The sequence below is a fragment of the Pan troglodytes genome, chromosome 3 (assembly GCF_028858775.2).
Source record: "Pan troglodytes isolate AG18354 chromosome 3, NHGRI_mPanTro3-v2.0_pri, whole genome shotgun sequence".
NCBI lineage: Eukaryota > Metazoa > Chordata > Mammalia > Primates > Hominidae > Pan > Pan troglodytes.
Window position 1 is genome coordinate 103,977,909 of NC_072401.2, and position 24,574 is coordinate 104,002,482.

The 24,574-nt window shown below is 35.5% G+C and overlaps 1 protein-coding gene across 7 annotated transcripts in view; it reads left to right on the plus strand.

Moving 5' to 3' along the window:
• NFKB1 (nuclear factor kappa B subunit 1) overlaps positions 1-24,574 on the plus strand; it is a 115,269-nt gene that overhangs the window by 13,551 nt on the left and 77,144 nt on the right. For 2 of the 7 annotated variants that reach the window (XM_001168718.6, XM_016951926.4), the window contains 4 exons: positions 9,979-10,024; positions 14,306-14,384; positions 18,309-18,349; positions 22,321-22,419. In XM_001168718.6, coding sequence (XP_001168718.1) covers positions 9,986-10,024; positions 14,306-14,384; positions 18,309-18,349; positions 22,321-22,419 — 258 coding nt within the window. In that variant the 5' untranslated portion in view covers positions 9,979-9,985. Of the gene's footprint in view, positions 1-9,972; positions 10,025-14,305; positions 14,385-18,308; positions 18,350-22,320; positions 22,420-24,574 lie in introns of those variants that run through there. The other 5 variants (XM_009448072.5, XM_016951927.4, XM_063808978.1 and 2 more) reach the window with 4 other exon arrangements.

Genomic DNA, 24,574 nt, shown 5'->3' on the forward strand with positions numbered 1-24,574 from the left:
AAATCAAGTTTAGTGTTTTAAATTCCATTTTATCTCCTTCATTGGTTATTTTCTAAAGTGGTTACTTTACCACTTTAGAAAAGTATTTGTTTATTACAATATGCATCTTTGAGTCTCTAATTAATGTGAGAACTTGACAATGTTATACTTCTGTTTGTCCTTCTGTGCTGTTATTGTTATACATTTTACTTCTTTATATGTTATAAACTACAAAATATATTGTCTTGTTTTGCTGTGAACAGTCAATCGTCTGTTTAGGAAATTAAGAAAGAAGAAATAAAAGTCTTCTGCTTACTCACATATTTATCATTATTGATGCTTTTTATTCTTTCATACAGGTCCAAGTGTCTATCATTTCCCTTCAGCATGAAGAACTTCTTTTTAGCATGTCGTTTAGCAGGTCTGCTGGTGATGAATACTCTTAGCTCTTGTTTACTTGAAAATGTCAATTTCACCTTTATTTTTAAAAGATTTATTTGCTGAATATTCTGGACCAATCTTTTTTTTTTCTTTTATCACTGTAAAGGTGCCTTTACATTGCCTTCTAGCTTGTACTGTATCTAATGATCATCAGAAACATCATGCTTATCATGCTTATCAACTGTTCCCCCAAATATAATATGTCCTTTCTTGTCCTTTGCTATTTTGGGATTTTTTTTTCTCTAGCATTAGTTTTTAACAGTTTGGCTGTAATATGCCTAACCATGGTTTTATTTGTCTTTATCCAGCAGAGAGATCTTTGAGATTCTTGGATCTGTGGGTTGATTTTTTAAAAATCAAATTTATAAAAATTCTCAACTGTTATTTTTTTGAATATTTTTTCTGTCTTTTTTCTGTTTCTGGGATTCTATGTTATAAATACGTAAGACTGCTTAATATTGTCCTGTAGGTCACTGAAGCTGTGTTCACTTCTTTCTGCCTTTTTTTCTCTGTAATTCAGTTTGGGTAGTTTTTATTGACCTTTCTTCTAGTTTATTGGTACTTTCTTCTATAATGTTAAATATGCTAAGTCCATCTAGTGAAATTTCATTTCAGTTCTAAAATTTCCATTCTTTTTTTTAAAAGAAAGGTATGCATTTCTTTGCTGATATTGCCTATCTGTTCTCTCATTATGTTCATCTTTTCCTTTACATTATTGACCATATGCTATTAGCTATTTTTGTCATTTGTGTCATTTTTTTTCTCAGTCTTATTTTCCTATTTCTTTGCAGGCTTCATTATGTTTATTGTACATTGTGGAGAGTTTGGGTTTTTTGTCTTCCTTTAAAACGTGTTGAGCTTTGTTGTAACAGGCAGTGAATTTACTGGTGGATCACCTAGTTTTATTAAGATAGGTTTAGAGTAGCCCTTATTTTAGGATGTTTCTAACTCCCATCGTGTGGTCTTTCTGAAATCACAACTGAATGCTCACAATGTTCAGTGATGTCTTTCCACCCTGGATTATTACAAATTCAGTGTCTCTCAGCACTATATGATGTCTGGAATTTCCATTTAGCTCTTAGATGCCCAGAAACTGTTTTCTATTAGGTTTTGCAGGGTCTTGTCCTACACTATCACAGCTTGGTATTTGGCCAGTGACCAGAGATGACCCCTATGTAGATTTCTGAGGCTCTTGCTTTTTGTGTAAAGCCTTTCTTTGTGATATTCTGCCCATTGGTGTCTCTCTTTGGGCTCTCCCTGTGTCATGATTTGGAAAGTGTCCTCAGTCAAAAAGTGAGGGCGAATTTAGAATTTACCTAAATCACCTTATAATGTATAGCCCTATGAAGTCCAATGTCTTAAATTACATCTTTAGGTATTTTGTATGGTTTCATAGTTGAGTATAGCAAGGAGGGAGGTTCAGATAACTGTTAATCTGTGATAACTAAAACCAGAATTTGACATTCTGACAAACTTGAAATTGCAGTGCTTCTTAAAATTAATGCAGTATTAATTAAAAAACAAAAACAAAAAAACCAGTGTTTTCCAATTTGCAAATACAAAAAAGCAAAACTCCCATCTCTACTTTTTAGGAACTTCTATCCATTTGAGAAGATGATAAATATATAGGTAAAGTTAGATTGCAGTAAAACTATGCTGTCTAGTGTTAAATCACCAGTATATATAAGTTTTATAGATATTATGTGACTACAGAGCTATAGGTTATAGGAAAAATATAGGATTTCTTGGCAGAAATTGGATTTAACTAGAGCCTTGAAGAGTGGATGCTATTGAGGTAGAAAAGATGGCATTTCAGGATGCAGGGCATATTGTGAACAAATGTACAAGATGGAAATGAGCAAGTCATTCTGAATGATTAATCTATCATAGAGGGTTTTGATTAGGACATAGTAGTAGTTGATGCTTATAATATGATTTAATATAATAATGTAATGTGCTGAGTGGTTGAAGTCTTTGGACTTTATCTTATAAGTAATATGGCAATAATGTAAAAGATTCTTGAAGAGGAAGAAACCCTGCAGTGAGGGAGAACAGTACAGAGCCTATTACTGTCATTCAGAGGTGAAGCAATAAAGGTCTCTCCTAGGATGTTGGAAAGAAGGGGCAGATCCAAGAAACAACATGAAGAAAATAATCAACAGAAATTGGTTACTGACTAGATGTGTGTGAAAATGATATATTGGCAGAAATTGGAAAGTCAAAAATGGGGCTCATTGCAGCAGGAATGATGAAATTGCTTTTAGATAGAGAGGTGAAGGGATTTAAAACATTAACTTGTTTTAAAGGTATCACTGCTTAAAGCTAACAGTGATTTATTAATATTTGCACTCTGAAAGTTTTAACAGTTTTAATTTTCTGTATACACCACAGTGTTTTGGCTACTATACTTGCCTCTTTTGTTCAGTTGGGAATTGAGTAAACCAATAGAGTAAAAAAATGAGTACAAAGTGGGCTCTGACTAGAACTCTAACAAAGTGTGATCACTGAATTACCAAGATAATTAACCCATACCCCACATATACTCCATTTCCCATGACACATATTATATTGCATTGTTTTTGCCTATTTGCCTTCCTACTTCCTAAACTGTTGAATTAGTTTGCTTTTGTTGCATTAAAAAAAAGAAGAATCACCACAAAGCAAATTAAAAGATACTGATTACTTCTTCCAATTCTGTGGGCTGCCTAGTTCATCTGGCCTGGCCTGCTTTGGCTAATCTCTGAGGTCTTTTGGCTATTTGACTGGTACTGTTTGTAGCTACTCAGCTGGTGCCCTACTGCTGTTTGTCTGAAGTTGTTTTGGCTACTCAGCTGGTGCTAGGGAGCCTCAGCTAGGACTGCCTGTCTGTGCTCCACATGGTCTTTGATTTTCCAGTGGCTGGTGCAGGCTTGTTTGCATGGTAACAATGTTCCAAGAAAGCAAGAATGATCATTGCAAGGCCTCTTATAAGCTGGGTTTAGAACTTGTACTTCTACCTCTTCCTATTGGTCAGAGTATGTCCGTAGGTCTGCCAAGACTCAAAGCACAGAGAAATAGATGTTTCCTCTTGTTGAGTGGCATATAAAAAAATGTGTGGCCATTGATTTCAATCTACCACAACCGTAAGCTCTGTGAGTACAGGAACTGCATCACTCTTTTGCACTTTGGTGTTGTTGGCATAGTAGGCATAAATATTTTTAGGTGAATGACTAAATTAATGAAGGAAGGAAAACATTCAGGTAGTATTTCAGTATACTGTAGTTTTAAATTATATATATTATATACATTTGACATAGTTTAATATATAAGTATATACACATATAGTTTTCATATATAAGTATATTATATATTATATAAAATATTTATATGTTATATATAAAGTATATATAAAATATATAGTTTTAATATGTAAGTATATGTATATAATTATATATAATATTATAAGTATATATACTTTTATCATACCATCAGTGAGTATAGACATGGTTCAGGGAGAATCTCTTTATTCTCCTTCTATCTTTTGAGATAGACCAAAGAAAATTTTTTTTTAAAAAAAGAACTATCACTTGAGTTAACATTGTTTGGTATTTTTATCTTCATAGGTGATTGCCTTGTGAATAACTCATTTTGTGTATTTTCAGAATCCTATTCTGCTTTTCAGGCTGTGCTATGGGTAGACTAGCTCTAACCAGAACACTTGGGAGACCTGAAGCAAAGATACTATATTAAAATAAGTAATGTTATATGCCAAAGAGGAAAACCACTTCTGCCTCCTAAACAACTGAAAGAACCAGAGACTGTGGGGTCAGATTAGCTAGCATTACTATATGAACCTGAGCAAATGACTTACTCTCTTTCAGCTTCAGTGTCTTATCTGGGACATTGGTTCTCAGGATTGGTGTGAGAATTAAGAGAAATATGTGAAGTTCTAGCTACAGTTCTTTACCCATGAGGTAGTCAGTAAAGTTTACTTCTTTCTCCATGTGAACCAAAGCACTGTCATGATGTGATGATGTTCATTAGGGTTTCTCATGCTCAGCGTTATTGATATTTAGGGTTGCATAATGCTTTATTGTGAGGGGCCATTCTGTGCAGTATAGGATGTGTAGCAGCATCTGTAGCCTCTATACACTAGATGCCAGTAGGACCACCTATCCAGCTGTGACAGGCAAAAATGTCTTCAGACGTTGCCAAATGACCCCTGGGGGCAAAATGCAAACAGTTTATCTAGCAGTGACACATAGCCAGCCACCTTAGAAAGGGAATTGTCAGTGTACCCATAAGTGTAGAATGGGAAACAAAATACTTGAGTCTTCTCAGAATGTCTAAAGCTTTTGCTGTCTATATTCCTCTTCTTATAATTTACCACAAACATATATTGCTTATTATGCCATCTAATAAAATGGCTAACATTTGCTGTGTATTATACTCGGTGTTAATAAGCTTTGTATGAACTCACTAGCTGAATGTTGTATATGTATCTGCCATACCTGTTGGATTGACATTCCACTGTAAACAGGGACCTTATCTTTACCAGCTCCAAGCACAATGTATTTGGCATATCAGGTAGCTATTCTACATGTTAATTGATCACATTGCACCCAAATGAAACATGGATGTGGAAATGGAAGGAGGAGCTTTAAAACATGGAAAATTAGTTTATACAAATCTAAATGTTGTAGCGCACCAAATTGATTCCTTTTTAAAAACTTTCAGAAATCAACTTTTCAAAAAAAAAAGTAACTAAGCCATGATCAACTTTTCTTTCATCACCACTAAGCCAATATCAGAAAGTTGTCAATCAACAGCTCTTTTAAAGTTGAAATTTTTCTATTGTATTTCTTATGAAGATTTCAGTAGTGCTTAGAAGTTTTTGGCTCATTTATCATGTTTTATTCACTGTATGTCATTAATTGTTAAAGATGTCAGAGTCAAACCTTAAATTCAGGAGAGATTTAAATTTCTCCTTTTTCCTATTTAAATATATGTTTCTAATTACATAATTCAGTTAGAAAATTACAATATAGAAACATATAACTTAGTAAAAGTTTCCAGTTACTGTATACAGATTATATTGTATACTGTATTATTTTTAACAGTTGCATATTTAACTTATAAATGTGGATAATTATAATTAAACAATCTGTTATCAAAGGACATACAGATTATTTCCAGTTGCTTGCTGCAGTGAATATCCTTGTACTTATTTTTTTACACACTTGCTCAGATAATTTTTAAGTACAAATTCCTGAGGTAGAATTGCGGAATCAAAAGATACTCTCATTTGAGTGTTTCACATTTTATGCAAAGTATTTTGTTTCCTCCAGAAAATTCCTCTGTGGAAGAGGCTTCCTCACATTCTTTATCAGTTTATTAGCCAGCAGAGAAATGATGAAAAGCCACCCCTTTTCTTATAGTTTCATCCTCATTGCTATCCAAGATGAGGTATTAAAATCACACCTAAGTGGTGTCTGTTGTGGCTGAATATAATCTTGAAAGTAGAGACACTTCTCTCTGATTCCCAACTGTACTCTCTGGATGGCACCTAAAATTTTATTTTTCAAACTTAAAATCATTTTAATGAGTTCGAAAAGGTTTTATTTTTTAAAATGAAATCCTATAGAAAGAATACATTTTCTTACAGTGGGTCATGGTCAAAAGTGTGAATATCTCTGATCCTAGAAAGTTTCCCCAGTTACAAGGACAGGCATGCCCCCAACTCCATCCTTAATGGCTCAATTCTGTGGCTTTCAAGTTAATCCACTGAGTCCTACAGCCTTCACCAAGAAGCTCATGTGCTACACTTTGGTGTTAGTGGCGGCATTGTCACACAGGTTCAGAAAATAACCCTTTAGGCATTTTATAGAACTCATCACATGTTCAGAACTAAGCTAGTTGTAACATTATGTTTTTCATGTGAAAAAACACAAGCAATTCACTGGCTATTTTATTTGTTGCTAGCTAGCTATACTTTCTATTTCTTTTTCCATGGTGTGAAAATCTTCCTAGAAACCTCACTACTGGGAAAAGAGATGCAGAGATTAGTCCCATCTTCTCCCCTGGAAACTTACTATCGCCCTTTTGGCTTCAAGGTCCTTCCTCAAAAGCAAAGAATTGAACAAGGGAAAGTGAGGGGAAGGGCTGGGGGAACAGGGAGGTAGAAGGGGTTTTCCCTGGTCTTTTCTAATCCTTTAGTTCCAGACGCTTAGTTGGTATTTCAACATTTTAGAAATAAAACCTGCTTTTATAATTAATGCAAATATTACTTAGTGATTCATCCTTTCCAAATGATTCTTGGTTTCTTTTGACATTTCATTTTTAAATTGTGAATTAACATTGACATCACCATAGCGTTACTATTACCTCAGCTCTTTACAGTGAACTGTATTGCAAAGGCTGTAAAAGTTCAAATTTTAACTATCACCCAAGTGAGCCTTGGACTGCTGTTAGGCTTTTAAAACTGTGATCCTTTGGCAAGAATTGGTGTATAAATCATGGGGAGGATATTGAAGGGGAAGATCATGTTTAATTTGGCAGTTGGGTGCCTGCAATTGACAGATTTTCATTAAGGTTTTAGCTATAGTAGTGATCATGCATCAGTTCTAATAAAGTAGGTTTCGTTTGAATTTTAAAAATTAGAGTGAGGACTGCTTTATGTTAACTGTTTACATTCAGAAGCCTGGAAAACCATCCACAGGTTTAAATGTATATAATCAGTATAATTAACATGTCAACAGCCTCACCTCTGTTTTTGAGGACCATAGGCTAATATTATTTATGAAGGTTCAGGAGATCAGTCTAGATTGACAGAAAGCTTAAGGGCAAAGATGGTTTTAATATTTTTCTTGGAAGTTTGAGCTTCTGTGGTATTCTAAGGATAGGGATTTTGACATTGATTGTTCTAGCTGGTATTCAGTACTGTATTTAAGTGTAATGTTTTTACTAGTATTCTTCTTATAACTGAAAACTATGCTAATGATTCTTTAATATAGATATATACTCATAAATACGTGTAAAAATCCAAGTTTACCAAAAAATATTAAGACTTAGGGGATATGTTCTTTGAATAGGCATTTATTTGCTAATTAACATATTCTAAGCTCAACAAGGTTATATTCTTTTCAAAAGTCCATTCCATCAAAATCTGTCATTTTTACAGATGAAGAAACAAAGGCCACAGTGAGTTTAGTTAATATCCAAGATCACACAGCCAGCATGATAGAACTCTTAAATTTCAAGCGACTTACCCTCTTTACTGTATCAGGTCAAATTTCCCTTTTTTAACTGCTTGTCTTAATTGAGATTTGTTTAATTGTGGCTGTCTGTATATCTTCAATCAATCCTTTCTTGTTTTAGGCAAATGTTTCCCTGCAAATCTGCATGAACTTCATGTTCTGAAGGACTCAGAGCTGCCCTTTTCCCTTTTGTTAAAGTTGTACACTGCTCTGCATCCCCCTAGAATGCTCATCAGCTTTCTCACTCTTCCTCAGTCACACAGTGCTCCAGCAGGAGAGGATTTCTTTGAAAATCAGATTCTTTTTTGGAGGGCTTTGTGCTTATCGGAGTGTTATGTGATATATTCATTACGGTGAGGGCTAAACTATTTGAACAAAGAGACCTGACAGTGCATTTGGGTTAAAGAACAAAGTTTATTTCTTTCTCTCATCACCACCAGCATGAGCAGCCTGGATGGTCAGAGCAGATCTGTCTCATGGCATTGTTCAGGGATCCTCATTCCTTCCCTCTCATTTATCTGCCATCCCCTAGGCTATTAATCATCATGTTTTTGGTAGAAGCCAGGTCTTCTCCATGTCTGAGTTTTTATGGAGGAAGCATGTCAAGGGCCTTAAGCCCAGACCTGGAAGTGGTATGCAAGAGTTCTCACATTGCACTGGTGAGCATTTGGTCAGATGGCCATCTCTAACTCCAACGAAGTGTAGGGTATACACTAGGTAAGCAGTCACATTTCCAGCTACAATACTAATTCTATGGAAAAGGAGACAACATATTTTGATGGGTAGCTGACATTCTCATCTGCAGTCCTAAGTACTCATGACTGCTTGATAGACTTTATGAAAAAAGAAAAAGAAAAATAACACCAGGAATTAATATTTACCCTTAGCCTTGTGTTTCTTTAATTTTCTCATTTTTCATGTCACATATCTAAAATTTGATCTAAATAAATTTAAATAAAATTAACCTTTATTTGAATAATAATAAGGACATTTCTCAAGGAAGTAAATCTCAAATGATATGTGATTTTAGATACTATCTTTATCTGACCATGTGGTTCCTTGCTTCTATCAGGGAGGGCCTCTGGGTAATAGAAGATTGCTAGGGCCTGCAGTATATTAATGTTTAGCTGGAGTTGATTAAATCTGAGACCTATAGCCTTGATAATAAGGGCTTTTATTTTTGTATTTTTATTGCACTTTTAATATTACAGAGTTTCTGTACCAGCTTGACAACAGCAGAAACATGGCTTGCTTCTGTGGAATACGCTAGAGCAGCAGTCCCCAACCTTTTTGGCATCAGGGACCAGTTTCGTGGAAGACAGCGTTTCCACAGACTGGGGGCTGGGGGTGATTTTGTGATGATTCAACCACATTACATATATTGTGCACTTTATTTCTATTATTATTAACATTGTAATATGTAATTAAATAATTATACAACTCACCGTAATGTAGAATCAGTAGGAGCCCTGAGCTTCTTTTCCCACAACTAGACAATCCCATCTGGGAGTGACGGGAGACAGTGACCCATCTGGAGACAGTGACAGTGATCATCAGGCGTTAGATTCTCATAAGGAGCGGGCAATCTAGATCCCTTGCATGCACAGTTCACAGTAGGGTTTATGCTCCTATGAGAATCTAATGCCACTGCTGATCTGACAGGACACGGAGCTCAGGCAGTAATGCAAGCGATGGGGAGCAGCTGTATATACAGATGAAGCTTGGCTGGCTTGCCTACTGCTCACCTCTTTTTGTGCTGCGTTATCCATGGCCCAGGGTTTGGGGACGCCTGCACTAGAGGACAGAGCCTGGTACACTATAGCAGTCCTCCCCTTGTGTTATGCAGAGTACTGATCAGTCCCTTTTGATCTTCTCAACCTTGTATAAAACTTTGAGACAGTTCTGGGACCATCACAAAGTTTATGAAGGGTTAGAAAACAATACACTTAAGGAACTAAGACTGTAAATCGTTGAAGTTCAGAGGGTGATAAAAAGAAATGGCTTCTAAGAATCCCAGTATGTATGATTTTTTATACAAAGCATAAAGATGATTTGTACCAAACTCAGGACACTGTGGCGAGCTTAACACGAGGGTATTGAATCATACGTAAGTGGTAATTCCTAGATTATGCAATCTCCTTGCTGTTAGATTTAGATACCAAAGAGGAACTACATCATGTCCTCCTCCTATGGTCTTCAAAAAAGGATTATATTTGGTCTTACTGGTACAATACAGTTTATTCCTGCATGAATTCCATGGTGATAGAATTTTTAAAGTTTATTCTAGTGTTACAGTTTTGTTTTGTTTTGTTTTAATACACAGCTTCAGAATGGCAGAAGATGATCCATATTTGGGAAGGCCTGAACAAGTAAGTGTCATAATCTCACTGATAACTTTATTTAAATATATTCATATTTCAAAAATATGCAAAGGCAACATTAGTAAGTTAGCATTAGGAAAATTCTAAAATTAGTAAATTTTTTTTTAAATTTCAGTTTCTCTGTCCTTTCATGTGAAGTTGGAGAGGATATGTCATGTGAAATGAGTAACTTACACCCTGCTTTCACACATATTGTTGCACAAAAATTGTATATGCTACATGATAGCTATTGTATTAGCTTTCTAGAGCTACCATAACAGATCACCACAAACCTGATGGCTTAAAACAACAAAATACATTATTTCACAGTTCTGGGGGCTAGAAGTATGAAATCAAGGTGTTGGCAGGGTTGGTTCCTTCTGGAGGCTCTCAGGAAGAATCTGTTCCATGCCTCTCCCCTAGCTTCTGGTTGGTTGCTGGGAATCCTTGGCTTGTAGCTTTATCGCTCCAATCTCTTCCTCCATTGTCACGTGCGCTTCTTCCTGGCGTGTCTCTACTGTGTCTCTAAACCTAAAGCTCCTCTTTTTTTCTTCCAAAGGCATCATTGGATTTAGGGTACACCCTTATCCAATATGACTTCATCTTAATTTGTTTATATCTGCGAAGACCCTATTTCCAAATAAAGTCACATTCACAGGTACCGGGGATTAGGAGTTAAAGGTGTCTTTTTGGGAGGGAACACAGTTTAACCCACTACAGCCCCTTGACATATTTATTTAATGTGTACACATGGATGTAGAGAGTGGAATGACAGACCATGGAGATTCAGAAAGGTGAGGGATGGGAGGGCAGTGGGATGGGGGTGGATGATAAGAAGTTACTTAATGGGTACAATGTATGTTATTTGAGTGTTGGATACCCTAAAAACCCTGTTTTGACTACTATACAATCTATGCATGTAACAAAATTGCACTTGTACCCCATCAATTTATACCAAAAAAAATTTTATTTAAAACTCATCTAGTAAGGAGACAGATTGTTGTAGTGAAAAGATCTTTGAACTCAGAATTTGAAGATCTTTATATAAGTACTGACTACTACAGATCAGCTCCTCAGACTTGAAGAATCACTTAGTCCCTGTAATCCTCACTTTTCTCATTTGTAAAATAGAAATGCTAGCACCACACTAACAGGGATGAGTCAAAAATATTCAATGAATGTGCTTTGTAAGCATAAAACTGTTCCTATCATTATATTAGTAGTTATGAAAGGATAGCAGTGTCCTTTTTTCTTTTTCTCCTATATTTTATTTTGAAAAATGTTGGAAAAAATAAATAGAAATGTTGGAATAATCTAACAAATCTACATTGGTTCTTAAAACCGACATTTTCGCTTTTCTCTTTGCTCTCTTTTTCGTGTGTGTGCGTGTGTGTATATATGTGTATATATGTATATGTATATACATAATCATTTGGAAGCAATTTTCAGACTCTGGAGCAATTATAATGGCAATATTAAATTATTTATGTAATGATTCCAAGAAGTATTTAAAACATGGAGATTTGTTCATTCATCAGCTATTTATTGAGGTATTACTACGTGCCAGAACATTGGCTTAGTGGGGAAAAAATAAGTGATATATACACTCTAATTTCAGGAACCTACTATTTTAATAGGAAGAACAGAGACATTGTTTTCATATGGTGATATATGCTGTAGTAGTAGTCTGCGCAGAGTGGGATAGAAATGTTAATAAGCAGCATCACTAGGTGCTACCTTGGAGGAAGAGCAGAGTTACGGAGGACTTTCCGAAGGAAGTCTTCGTAAGCTGAGTTTTGAAAGATGTAGTTTGCTAGACTAGAAAAGGTGAAGGAACATTAGGTGCCAGGATAGCCTGGTCACATTTAAATTTTAGTGGCAATCATTTAAAATAGTGGATTTCTGAAATTACACGTGCAAAGAATCAGCCAGAAAAATAAAAACAGAAGTGGAATATGTTTTAAAGGCTCTGGTATCATTTCTATAAATAAAATAGACATATATAGCATTTATTACTTCGGGTGATATTCTGATTGATTTAGAAAGAATGACTGCATTGCTTTTCGCATTAAGATGCTCCTTTCTAATTTTATTTTTAAAATGGTGATTTAGGATAAATCTAGGAACATTTTCTTTTATTGCAGCAAAGACATTTGGCTAATTGTATTATCAAAACCGTTTGTTTTACCTTTCGCTTTTAATGTGCTTTCTCTAACAATTAAGGGCGAACTAACCAGCATGAGGATTGTTTCTGCTTGATTTTAAACCATCCTTTCCTGTCTGTACACAGGAAATCTTATCAACAAGAGATGATTCTTTATGCCACAGAAGAGTAAAACCTGCTGAAAACATTCATTTTGAAAGTTTTTCTTATGTGGGCATCTTTGCGATCATCAGTAACAGGGGTGGGGCATATTCTGACATTTCCATTTTTGAGGCAAGCGATCTTGAAGTTTTTTTCTTTCTTGGCTTGAGCTTGGTGGTTTATATTTCCTAAAGTTTGCATGTCCTCAGTGTTTTAGTGGAGTCTGGAATTTGCTCTCCACCCTGACCTAATAAACAATGCAAGCTGCAGCACAACACAACTTCTCTCTTAGTCTGAAGTGAAGAGTATATCTCTCTCCTAAGGTGAGCCCTTTTGCCCACTCGCCAGTCATTTAGCCACCACAGGAAAGAGTTTTCCTGCTAGGTTATCACGTTTGCTCTGAGACTGTTAAAATCCTGTATGAAATGAGGCCCATTTTTGCAGAACATGGTTTTTCATTCCTGTATTTCCTTTTCAGCAAACAATGAATAGCATCAGTGAGCTTTTAATCTTATAAGCATTGAAGTGAAGCGCATTCTTTGTTCCTCAGTTGAAAATCTGCATCCCTCAAATGGATCTGAAGTACTGTTTATTTAAACGAGATTTTTCTTACTCTAAATTTAACTAGGCATATGAAGATCTTCAGTACCCCAGAACTTTCAATAATTTACTACTAAGGGCAGGAGACAAACTGTAATACTGGCTACTAAAAGAAACGAAAAGCTAGTTCAGCACACTTACTAGTCTCTCATAAAAAGTAAAATATGGCTGGTTTCCATGCTGTCCACAGACATTTCAAACATATAACTTCTTTAGGCTAAAATAAATAGCAAGCTCAGAAATACAGTTTTAAAGTCCTAAATCAGCCAGCGGTTACAATGTTTTTTGATAAGTAATGAATAGTAATTTATTAAGATAAAATGTACTTTCTTCAAAATATTCTGCATGCCCACTCTGTTGCTGCCCTAACAAATTACCACATACTTGGGGCTTAAAACAACACAAATTTATACTTCTGAGTCAGGAGCTCAGAAATCTAGAATCAAGGTGTTGGCAGGGCTGCTTTCCTTCTTGAGGCTCTCATCTCTTTGCCTTTTGAGCTTCTAGTGGCTGCCTACTTTCCCTGTGCACCCTCTCATCACTCCAGCCTCTTGCTTCCATTGTCATACCTCCTACTATTCAGTGTGATTTCCTGAACCCCTCTCATCAGGCCCACCTGGACAATTCAAGACACTCTCTTCATCTTAATATCATTACCTTAATGACATACGTAAATTTCCTTTTGTCATATAAGGTAGCACTCACAGTTTCTGAGGATTAGGATGCAGACATGTTTAGGGGGTCGTTATTCAGCTTAACACACCCACTAAATTCCAGGTATTTTGTGTTATGCTAGGAAACTGAAGGTAAAAGAAATGAGTGAGCTCAGTGCTTAATTGTCTACTCCTTGTACTGTCAGTTATATTTTCAGTTATTCTGTAAATAGTCCCAGAGGTGCTCTCTAGCATTCTTTCAGGCCTTGACATTGGATAGCTAGATGAGGGGTATATTTACCACCATAGAGGAAATACTGATTTCTAGGATTATATTCTTTTGTTTATACTTCTAAGAGAGTACAAGCTTCAAATCATTCATTCAACAACTATTTAAGTATCTGTTCTGTGATAGGCATGTACTTGGCCCTGAAGGTATACCAGTAAGCAAGCTAGACCAGGTCCCTGCCTCTGGGGACTTTATAGCCAAGTTATGCTTCTCAAATCCCTCTGTTACGTAAACGTTGTCCAACCCTATGTAAAGTTTTGTACACATGAGAACTACCTAGGTCTCATGAAGATCTTTTAAAACCCTGATTTAAAATATTTTCAGATTTTTGTTTTTGGCTTTAGTTTCATTCCTATTATTACATTTTAGGTGTCCCAACTTCAAATTTTTCATATAATATAGGAAAAATAATGATTGAAACATTTAAATGTTCTTCTTTACAGATGTTTCATTTGGATCCTTCTTTGACTCATACAATATTTAATCCAGAAGTATTTCAACCACAGATGGCACTGCCAACAGGTAAGAAAACTCATCCCTGTTACCCTGTTGTTCTGCTTTCAGTCTTAGTAAAATGCAGGATTTGTTAATAGTCTGTCCTAGAAACTCAGTTGTGTACCTAGAAAGGAAATGGTGATTTGTTTTAAAAACCAATCTTTTAACATACTTTCTTGAAATATATTTGCACAAAAATATTTCATCTCAATTACCCCTTGTATGGTTTACTGCATTTCATATCTGCTAGGACTACTCAGAAGGAATTTCTTTAGTCAATATAAGGATTTTCTTTATTATCTCTGTATTCCTTTTAAGTCCTTTCTCCCAGATTCACACGAGGCAGTCTCCACTCTTCATTTCTGTTTCAAACATTTAAGAGGGCCTGTTGTGTACTACCAGTGTGCCAGTCACTGGGGAATCAAAGTGTACAGAAATCATAAAAATCATCTCATTAGAAAAATCATCTTTATAAAAGCTTATAACTTTGCACTCTGACAAGTTGGATAAAACTCATAATCCTTCCTTCTACCATGACTGTATTAATTGTGCCGATTGGCAACTGTTTAATTTCGTAAGAGTAATAAAAAAAAAACTCTCTTTCTTAAAAAAAGTGATTTATTTGTATGTAAGCTTGGTGTGATGGCTCTTTTTATGTTCTGTTTCTCTCCTCACTTCACCCGTCACCAGTGGGACTTAACAGATGTTCAAAAGCAGTGTGAGTGAATTCTGGAAGTTATGTGTAAAACAGAGTTTGGTAATCACTGAAGTGGGCATCAGCTCTTTTATTTACCAGGGACTTGCTTGTCTTCATTGGGAGACTTTATCCCATTTGTATTATTCTCATTTAAAATTATCATGGTTACTACAGTACTTACTTTTCTTTTGTTTTAGATCAGAAAACTTTTTCTGCATTTATATCTTTAGTATTTCTAGGAGTTCATGGGAGGGAAAAAAGTAGATCTACTATACTTTCACCTTCACTAGTAAAGGTGTATTTCAGAGGTTTTTCTGTCTTTACCCCTACAAAACATTATTTTTAGGCTGCCATGTCTGAGATCTTGTGAAGTGCTGTCCAATTTGAGCTCTAGGTCAGCTTCCTGTGAACAAGTAAATGTGTTGGTAGAGTGTGTGTTTCTTGGGAACTTTTTAATTCTGGAGTTCAAAGTATTTTTCTTAGTATTAATGTATTACTGAAAATATAAGAACTTGGTTCTGTCCACAGGAAATACACACATTTTCACTTAATGTCTTGTGAATACAAAACAGTATCCTGAGGCAGATGTTTTCTTAATTTTATTCCTTCAGATTTATGGGCATGAAAATAAGATTATCAAGATAACCATCTCAGTAAATATTCTGTGGTCACAGCTTTATGTTGTAGAAATTATTTTGCCATAATATTAGAAAAACTATTCAAATTACACCTAAAAATCTAATTTGTTAGTTGTTGTTACACCATCATTTTTACCTATATGTTTTTCCCTCTTCATTGCAGTGTCATAGTACAATTTTTATAGTCCAAGATATATAGGATGTTGTGTTCAAATTTTTAAAGAGGTAGAGAGGTTGATTATCTAAACCAATATTAACTTGTAACTCTAAAATGGATTATTTTAGTCTTCTAGATTTTTTGAAATCTAAAACCTTTAGTAGATCTAGTACTTGTTGAAGACTATGGGATGCGACATAACTCTTAGGTCTAAAGTTAAATTTCTCTGCACAGTGGAATGTCCTTTTCAGGGCACAGAAATGTGGCCAAAAGAATGTTGGCCTTAAAACAACAAATACATGCATATCAAATCTAATTTTCTAGTTGATTTAACTTTTAATGTGTTGCCTGAAAGAGGAAAAATGGCTCTATTTTACATGAATTTTCACATATTTAAAGGAAATTAAATCCTACAGGAAAAATAATAGCAAATTTGCAGTTGTTTTTAGCAGAGTTAATAAAAAGTGAGAGACTTGAAGTTTAATGTAAACATGCTTCCAACTCCTCTGTATTTTTCATGACATCCAAATATTGCTCTGTTAGAGGACTGTCTTGATATGTTCTTTCACCATTTTAACAGGGAATGTTTTTATAAGTGTTACATTGTCATACAGGCTGTATCTTAGTGTGAAAATATTTCTATTTCTAATTTTATTTCCATATCCAAAATTAAATTCTAGCCATTTGGTGGGGGAATTTTTAAATTATGATTATGTCTCTAAAAGTAATTTAAAATGTCCAGGGGTGAATTTCATACAGACAAAAGATGGTAATTTAATACATTGACCAGTGACTCCCCCTTTTTTTTTCTTGTGTATGCTTCATTTCAGATGCATTCATTTTTCAACTCGCTTCCTTGTAAATTTCTTGAATAATAACAGGAAGTAACTATACCCTTGTTTTCTCCAGTTCTCTAGCCTTATCCTGATTTATCATAATATTGAAAAGACAAAAATAAATTCTCTGGCCGGGTGAGGTGGCTCACACCTGTAATCCCAGCACTTTGGGAGGCCAAGGCAGGTAGATCACGAGGTCAGGAGTTCAAGACCAGCCTGGCCAAGATGGTGAAACCCCGTCTCTACTAAAAAAATACAAAAATTAGCTGGGCATGGTGGTAGGCGCCTGTAATTCCAGCTCCTCTGGAGGCTGAGGCAGAGAATTGCTTGAACCCAGGAAGCAGAGACTGTGGTGAGCCGAGATTGTGCCATGGCACTCCAGCCTGGGTGACAGAGTGAGACTCTGTCTCAAAAAAAAATAAAAAAAATTTTGAGAAAATTCTCTTTTGTGTTATAGTTTATTTTTAATTTCAACCTGAAGGTTTATCTCCTTACAAATTTATTTAAAATAAGAGGTCTTGAGTTTCTTTCTGAGAGAAAATGAAGATTAAAATGGACATACAAGCATTCTCCTAAAATATTTTTAGCACCAAACATCTTAATTTACATTCAAATAAATGAGAACCACCATATGCCTTTATTTATTGCAAAGCTATGGATTATTGTACTATTGACATAAAAATCAGCTGGGAAGCTTAAGGACTTTTTCATATTGAACAGTTTGTACTTACATTGTCAGAGATTCTGATTTTCCTTTGAATTTTCAAGTCAGATACCATCAGGGTATGGATTAAGCCTCTAGTTTTCTTTGCGTTTTTACAATAACTAATTTGCATGTACCTATCTTCAATTAAATTATTTTCAGTATTTTATAAAATGCCTGAGATGTTTTAGAACACAGTTTATATGATAGCACAATATTCAAAATTGCTTATAAACATCAAAAGTTATGGATTAATATGAAAATTTTACCATGTCTGATAGACCAGATTACATTGGGAGTGTCGGGGAGGAAAGGGGAAACAAACTAACCAGTTAAGGAATGAAGGCAGTACTTTCCCTTCAAGTAAAGACAGGAACAGAAAACCTAGTGTAAGGAAAAAGAGATAGCCTGAGATCATTATCTATCAGACGTATACATACAGGTTGCTAGATCAGTATCTTTTAATTTCACATTAAGCACACTCTCTTTGAGGAATGAAAGTCAGTGTCTAATGATGTGAAGGCCAAAGAAAATGTCATAGTGCCCAGAAGTGGTTGCTGCTTTTAATTGGTATTTGTCATTTTAAAATGCTTTGTTAGGAGACAAGATTATGAAGGCTGTTGACATCAATTCTTGCCGGCCATATGCCTTTTATTGGGTTAGGAAATGTGCCATCACCTTTCAACAAACATTTACTTATTGTGGTTCGCTAAACTTGTAAAACTATTGTTAAAATAAGGGTTAATTTAATATTTCAGACAAGGAAGAGAAATTATATCCTTGTGGAATTTTAACCAAAAATTGATTTGAAATTTCTACATAAAAACATAATTTCAGTTTTTTACTTGCTTTACGTTTTATACCAAATTTGAGAAGCCTCACAGTTTCTTTTGGTTTCTGTTTGTTGTTTTTGTTTTTAGCAGATGGCCCATACCTTCAAATATTAGAGCAACCTAAACAGGTAAGATTAAAGGGGTGGGACTTTAAATGTTAGATTCCAGTGTCTAATATTGAGATCATAAGCACTGAAAAATAGTAAATGAGTTCTATGAAGGAAGTAGTTTATCTGAAAGATCAACAACCTGACAAATTATGTAACAGCTTTATTCATTCACTTTACATTTCTCTTACTCATTGTTCACACTGTCCTGAGCCTCAGTATGTAGTTCTGTAAAACTGCAGTTAATTACAGTATTAGAATTACAGTTAATTACAGTATTCTGCTGTCTCTACCAGCTTAACTTACCAGCCACTCCCAGGAAAGGCAGAGGTGATTTCCATTCATTTTCATTTATAAGGAAATACATATGCATACAGTTCACATGCACTGAGCGATATCCATCTATTATCCTTGCACATGTAGTACCTCTTAGCCTTCCTCCTTCCTTTGGTAGCCCCAGCCTTTTCTGTGCTGCCTTTGGAACATGTAACCTAACATACTGAAAGTACCAGTGGGAAGTAAAATGTTAGAATGAACTATTGAATTCTCTTCCCTCTGGTGTCAGCCTCTTTGGAGTCAGGAGAGGAACATTTTTTCAGGTGCTTCCCCTTACCACTGGAGTCTGTAGAGAATAGCTCAGAACTGAAATGGCCTCCTCACTGTATCCAACTCTGTGGATATTTATAGGAAATTGGATGGGACCAATGCTGTGAAAGAGAAAGAAAGGCAATCTTTAATGTCTGCCTATAGGAGGTTTCAGTTGTTAGGGAATGGAAATAATGGTGTAGTTCCCCACAGAATGAGGACAGTCAGTAAATCTTTGGATGGATAAACTAATCACATTTGTGTGTGACTGAGGATATGGATACCTGTCCTCTTGCAGCTGTATTACCCAATACATTTTCTAAGTATTCTTTTCATTAGCTCAGGTGAGTGAAACACTTTTGCATTTTGTAACATTTAACTCATGCTAACTAGGTCACAAGCTTAAATAAAGCATCCACTGCGTTGTGGTTTCCAGAATCGTGACATTATATATGTGTTATATTTGGTCAGCATTTGATATAAATGTCTTAATGATTGCTGAACAGGCTATCCTTATAAGGTTGAAATTAGATGAAAGTTTTTGCTGTGGGGGCAAGAATGCCACATGAAACTTTGGGGCATGGTTCTAGTTCTTGCAGGTGTCACATCCTGACTCCTCAGGTTGCCAGTAACACTCCATTGCTCTACCTCCATGTTCAACTCTTTTTAGCAGTTATTTCTCAGAGAAGGTCATCAATTCCCAGTGAAATTTTATCCCTTAAAGTTCTGTGGGCTCTGGCATCCTGGAAAATTTCCCAGGTTTTAAGATCTAGGTAGTCTATGAAACAGAAATCAACTGAAATTTGTCTGCATATGCCAAAGTATTTTTTCCAATATCATTTTCATAAGCATAGCACTACAATAAGAATTTTTTAATGTAATTCCTTATTATGGATCTAACAGTTATAAGGAAAAATTGGCATTTATGATTTACCTGAAGGGTTAATGTAGTTCCAAAATTCAAAATTTAATTCATATAAAAGCTTATGTGAGTAAAACAATGTGTTTACCAAAGTGATGCTATTTTGATATCTGAATTCAGTGAAAGTAAGAAGGTTGTATTCAAGTCAGACTTTCTGACTGAATGGATGTAGCCTTGCCTTTGAGGTTGATGACTCATTTTAAGCAAATGGAGTTACTGAGATGAGTGAATGTGGATTAAAGGCAAAATTTTGATCTCAGAAATTTAGAATCAGAAATGCATCCAGACAATGCATTTGACGACATCTTCCTGAAAACAGTTGTAAATTTTCATCTTCAGGTTAAAAACTTCTGAGGATTTAGATACTCGTATGTAACCATGAAAAATATCTATTAAGTATTGTCTATTTGACACCACTCCCAATAAGATATAAACACATACGTGTCTATATTTTTACAACTGTCCCAAAGGAATTTTGTGATTAAAGATAATGAATTGTGTGTGTGTGGTTTTGGGTTTTTTTTTGTTCTTTTTTTTAAGTTAGAAAAAGATTCTTTTTTCTTTGGGACCTCTTAGCCACAGATTTTCCCCAGCTCTGACAGAGATGAGTCATAGCATAGACTACTAATTTTTAGAACATCCAGTTCTGTTGCATATTAATCAGTGTTAATTAACTAATACTGTTCAAAAACTCAAGTTGTGTTTAAATTAGCAGTCAAGTAAATCTCTATTCTTATGGTTAGCTAATTCTGCAGGCTATTATACATGTGTTGTTTTTTTCATGGTTTTAGAAATTTCATTTAATTATTTAAAAAACCAACAGTGTTTGCTTACAAAAGGCATAGGGCTGAAATTGTAAATTATTTCTAAATATGAATTGTGTGAGAATCAAAACAAAGGAATTACCTCTGAAACTTCATCTCCAAAGGCTTCCCTTGTGTTTAGATCTGGAATCTCCCAAGGAGTTGTTTTAGGTCTGACTGTGATGAGTTGATCATAAACTTTAGACATTTGTGTGCATTAAGGAAATTTCCCAGACCGGGGAATTTACTTTAGGCCTTACTTATCTGGTAAATGTGTTTGAGGACTGATCTTTGGAAATCAGGAAGTTTTTGGATAATATAGGAACAGTTCCAGATGCTTCCCAGAGATTTAAATCAGTTCAAGGCACCTGGACTGCTCAGAGACTGCAAGACCCTACTTGGCATAATGAAATGTAGTATAGTCTAAGTAGTGCATACGTTTTACATTTGTTCATGAGCTCAAAGCTGTCAAAATCTGCATGCTTGCTGGGGTTCCACAATTTAATGAGTAAGGGAGCGAACCCCCACCAGCAGCTAGTGGGTGTGATGAGCTGATGGGCAGATGATCTAGTGCTGTATATGCAGAGTTGGTCCCACAATAGAAACAAAAGGTGAGAATGTTCCTTAAAAAATCTTAACATATTTTCTTTTCACCAAAAAGTGAATCTGTAAAAAGAAAATCATCTGCTTAAGCGACTATGTGGTTATAAACTACTAACACTACCACAAATTGATTGACGTCATTATAAAGTTGAATCAGGAAATACAGCGAAACCTCCCTTAATATGATGATGAGGTCATAATTATCCTTGTTTTATTCTCTGTATACAAATATGAATAAGTTAGCTTTATAAATCATAAAAAGTTAGAACTGGAGTAGACCTTAAAGATGGTCTGGTATAATCTTCCCTTTTGTACAAATGAAAAAACATGACACTTCTTAGGTGTTTATCAGCCCACAGTAGTTTATATAGTGAAGGCTTCCAGCTAACTTCATTAATTAACTACATCTATAAAATTTCTGGGTTAGATAGTATTTAAGGGAACTACCTAGTTTTGGAATCATTCTGGTAGGTTAATATTCAATCTTGAGCTTGACCATATCAATAATCATAAAAACAAAAATCTTATCCTCTGAAATGCTGAGAGAAGCTTAACAGATGCAGGGTCTAGCATAGGGTGTGTTCCACAACGCTGAAACAGTATATCTAAATAAACATGTCTGTAGTCCCTGCTGAACCAGCTGTAATCAGAGTAGATAAAGGAATGTCTTTAAGTAAGAGTCAAGGAAGCATAACTTTTATTAATATGGTACAGTTCAGAGCTTGGCAGCAGCAATTTAAGACAAGGAAGCTCTGACTAGAACAAGCCGTAACATGTTGAGTCTAAAGCCTAAACTCTTCAGCAGATTACTCTCCACACATGCATAGCATGAGAGGTTCCATGGGCTTAGGTACCTGGCTTTTTAGCCATATCTTAGTGTACAAATATCAATTAATACCATTTTTCGTAGTAAGATTACGGGAAAAGTGATTCTTATTTACAGAGCCCTCTTTCACAGTTTCATGTTTTTCTTCTCTCATTTAGTAGACATAAGATTTAAAAATTTGTATGTATCTTTGTTGCCGTAATTTTTAATAAGCATTTCTCAAACTTAATTGGCTTAACGTTCACCTTTGCAGAGAGGATTTCGTTTCCGTTATGTATGTGAAGGCCCATCCCATGGTGGACTACCTGGTGCCTCTAGCGAAAAGAACAAGAAGTCTTACCCTCAGGTCAAAGTAAGTTTGTGGTAGCTCTCCTTCTATTTGAACTCTGGAAATTTTGATTTCCTACGATTTCCAAGGAATTGCTTTAAATGAGTACGGGTTGCCTTCGCTCCTAAGCTGAAGTGTTCACATGATTATTAAAATTTTTAAATAGAAATTTGTCTCCTAGCAATAGAAGTGACAGATACTAAAACTTTGTTAACTTTTCAATTTAGTAGAAATGTCTTCAGCATTAGCTAACAAACTTACTATTTCTTGATCATCTTAAATATTTTTAAAAATTGGATACTTCCTGAAACTTTAGTAAGTCTTTGAAAGAAATGGTTGATTTTGACTCTTTGGAGATTTAGTGAAAAACCAAACAAGTGACTGAGTGTATGGATTATATAGTAGATTATTTAAGATTATGAATTCGGATCCAGACTTTGTTATCAGCTGTGTAGCTTTAAATAGGTTTAACCAATACTTCTAAACTTCAGTCTCTTAATGTATAAAATACAGAAATATTAATAGTATATACTTCATAAGGTCCTTTAGAGATTAAATGAGAAAATGTGTACATGTTCCATAGAGAGCCTGAAAGTACCCTAGGGCCTTGGCCTGAGCAGATGTGTGGCCCTCTTGGAATGAACTGCTACGTGACATGCTGGTGGTGTATTTGGTCATACCTTTTACCATATTCAGGCTGTTTGTTTATTTGAGAATATTTTTCTTTAAGTTAATATGAGACTTTTAATTTCATAATATGCTATGTTTCATAGACTGACTGATGATAAACATAGACTGATAATCATTTTGCAGATAAACCCAGTCAACAATTGTAATTTAGTTTTTTATAAAAGTTATTATTTAGTCAGTAATTCAAGGCTTGGACAAAATAGTTCTCACTATGTGTGTGTGCCCCTCAGGGTGTAACATACTTTTGGCCTCAGTCTTTTTATTGGTTTGTTTTTGTAAGTAGATGAAGCTCAGTAGAGCAGGCCCTCAGCAAAGTTGTGATGTAAAGAAATCTGGCCGGGCTCGTTGACTCATGTCTGTAATCCTAGCACTTTGGGAGGCCGAGGCTAGCAGATCACAAGGTCAGGAGTTCGAGACCAGCCTGGCCAATATGGTGAAACCCCATCTCTACTAAAAATACAAAAATTAGCTGGGTGTGGTGGTGCACACCTGTAGTCCCAGCTAGTCAGGAGGCTGAGGCACAAGAATCGCTTGAACCTGGGAAGCGGAGGTTGCAGTGAGCCGAGATTGTGCCACTGGACTCCATCCTGGACAACAGAGCGAGACTCTGTCTCAAAAAAAAAAAAAAAAAGAAAGAAAGAAATCGGTCTTTGGTTTTGCCAGCCTTGCATTTTGTTTCTTCCTTTTCCTCTTATCCATCTTCTAGGCCCAGGCCTGTTAAATTTCTTATCCTTATTCCCAAACAAAAGACAAAATGTTGTGATGTCGTTCTTTACCTTGCAAGTGAAACTCACCCATTATTTAGTATGGGTACTACTAGTCATAGTTGCATTTTAAGTCTCTTAGCTCCAATTGTGGAATGAAAGGTGTTTTTTCTATTAAAGGTAATTAGGCGGGTAAATATGATGGCTTAAGTCCACAGAAGCAGACCACGGTCTTATGGCCTCACATCCTTTAGAACCTTGATGAGGAATGAGGAGCAGCAATAAAGAACTAATTTGCACTTATTAAACACCAAAGACTTGCCAAGTGGTTTGTATAACATTATCTCTTTTAATCTCTTAGAAATCTCAGTAGGTAAAAAGTGCAATGCCTGTGAACCCAAACAGACTCAGAGAATGGAATTATAATAACTGGCCTTTCTCACAAGACTAGTGGCTCTATATCCTGCAGCAGGCTATTGCTCACCGAACCTCTCAGATATAATGTGTGCATTTGGGGTACTGGGGGCAGGGAGATAAGGGACAAATTATGGGCAGACAATGGTGTAAAAAGGCATGGTGAATGATAACTCTTGAAAACAAGGGAGAGAGAGGCTCACTGGTCAATGGGTACTCAGGTATTGGGGAAGCCAGGCCCAGCACTTACCTTTTTAACACATGTGTCTGTGTGTCACATGTATAAATATTGTGCCTTTATGTATGTGTATATTTGTGAGAAGGGGATTGAAAGACACATGTTATCAGCATTGACACTGACTATAATGACT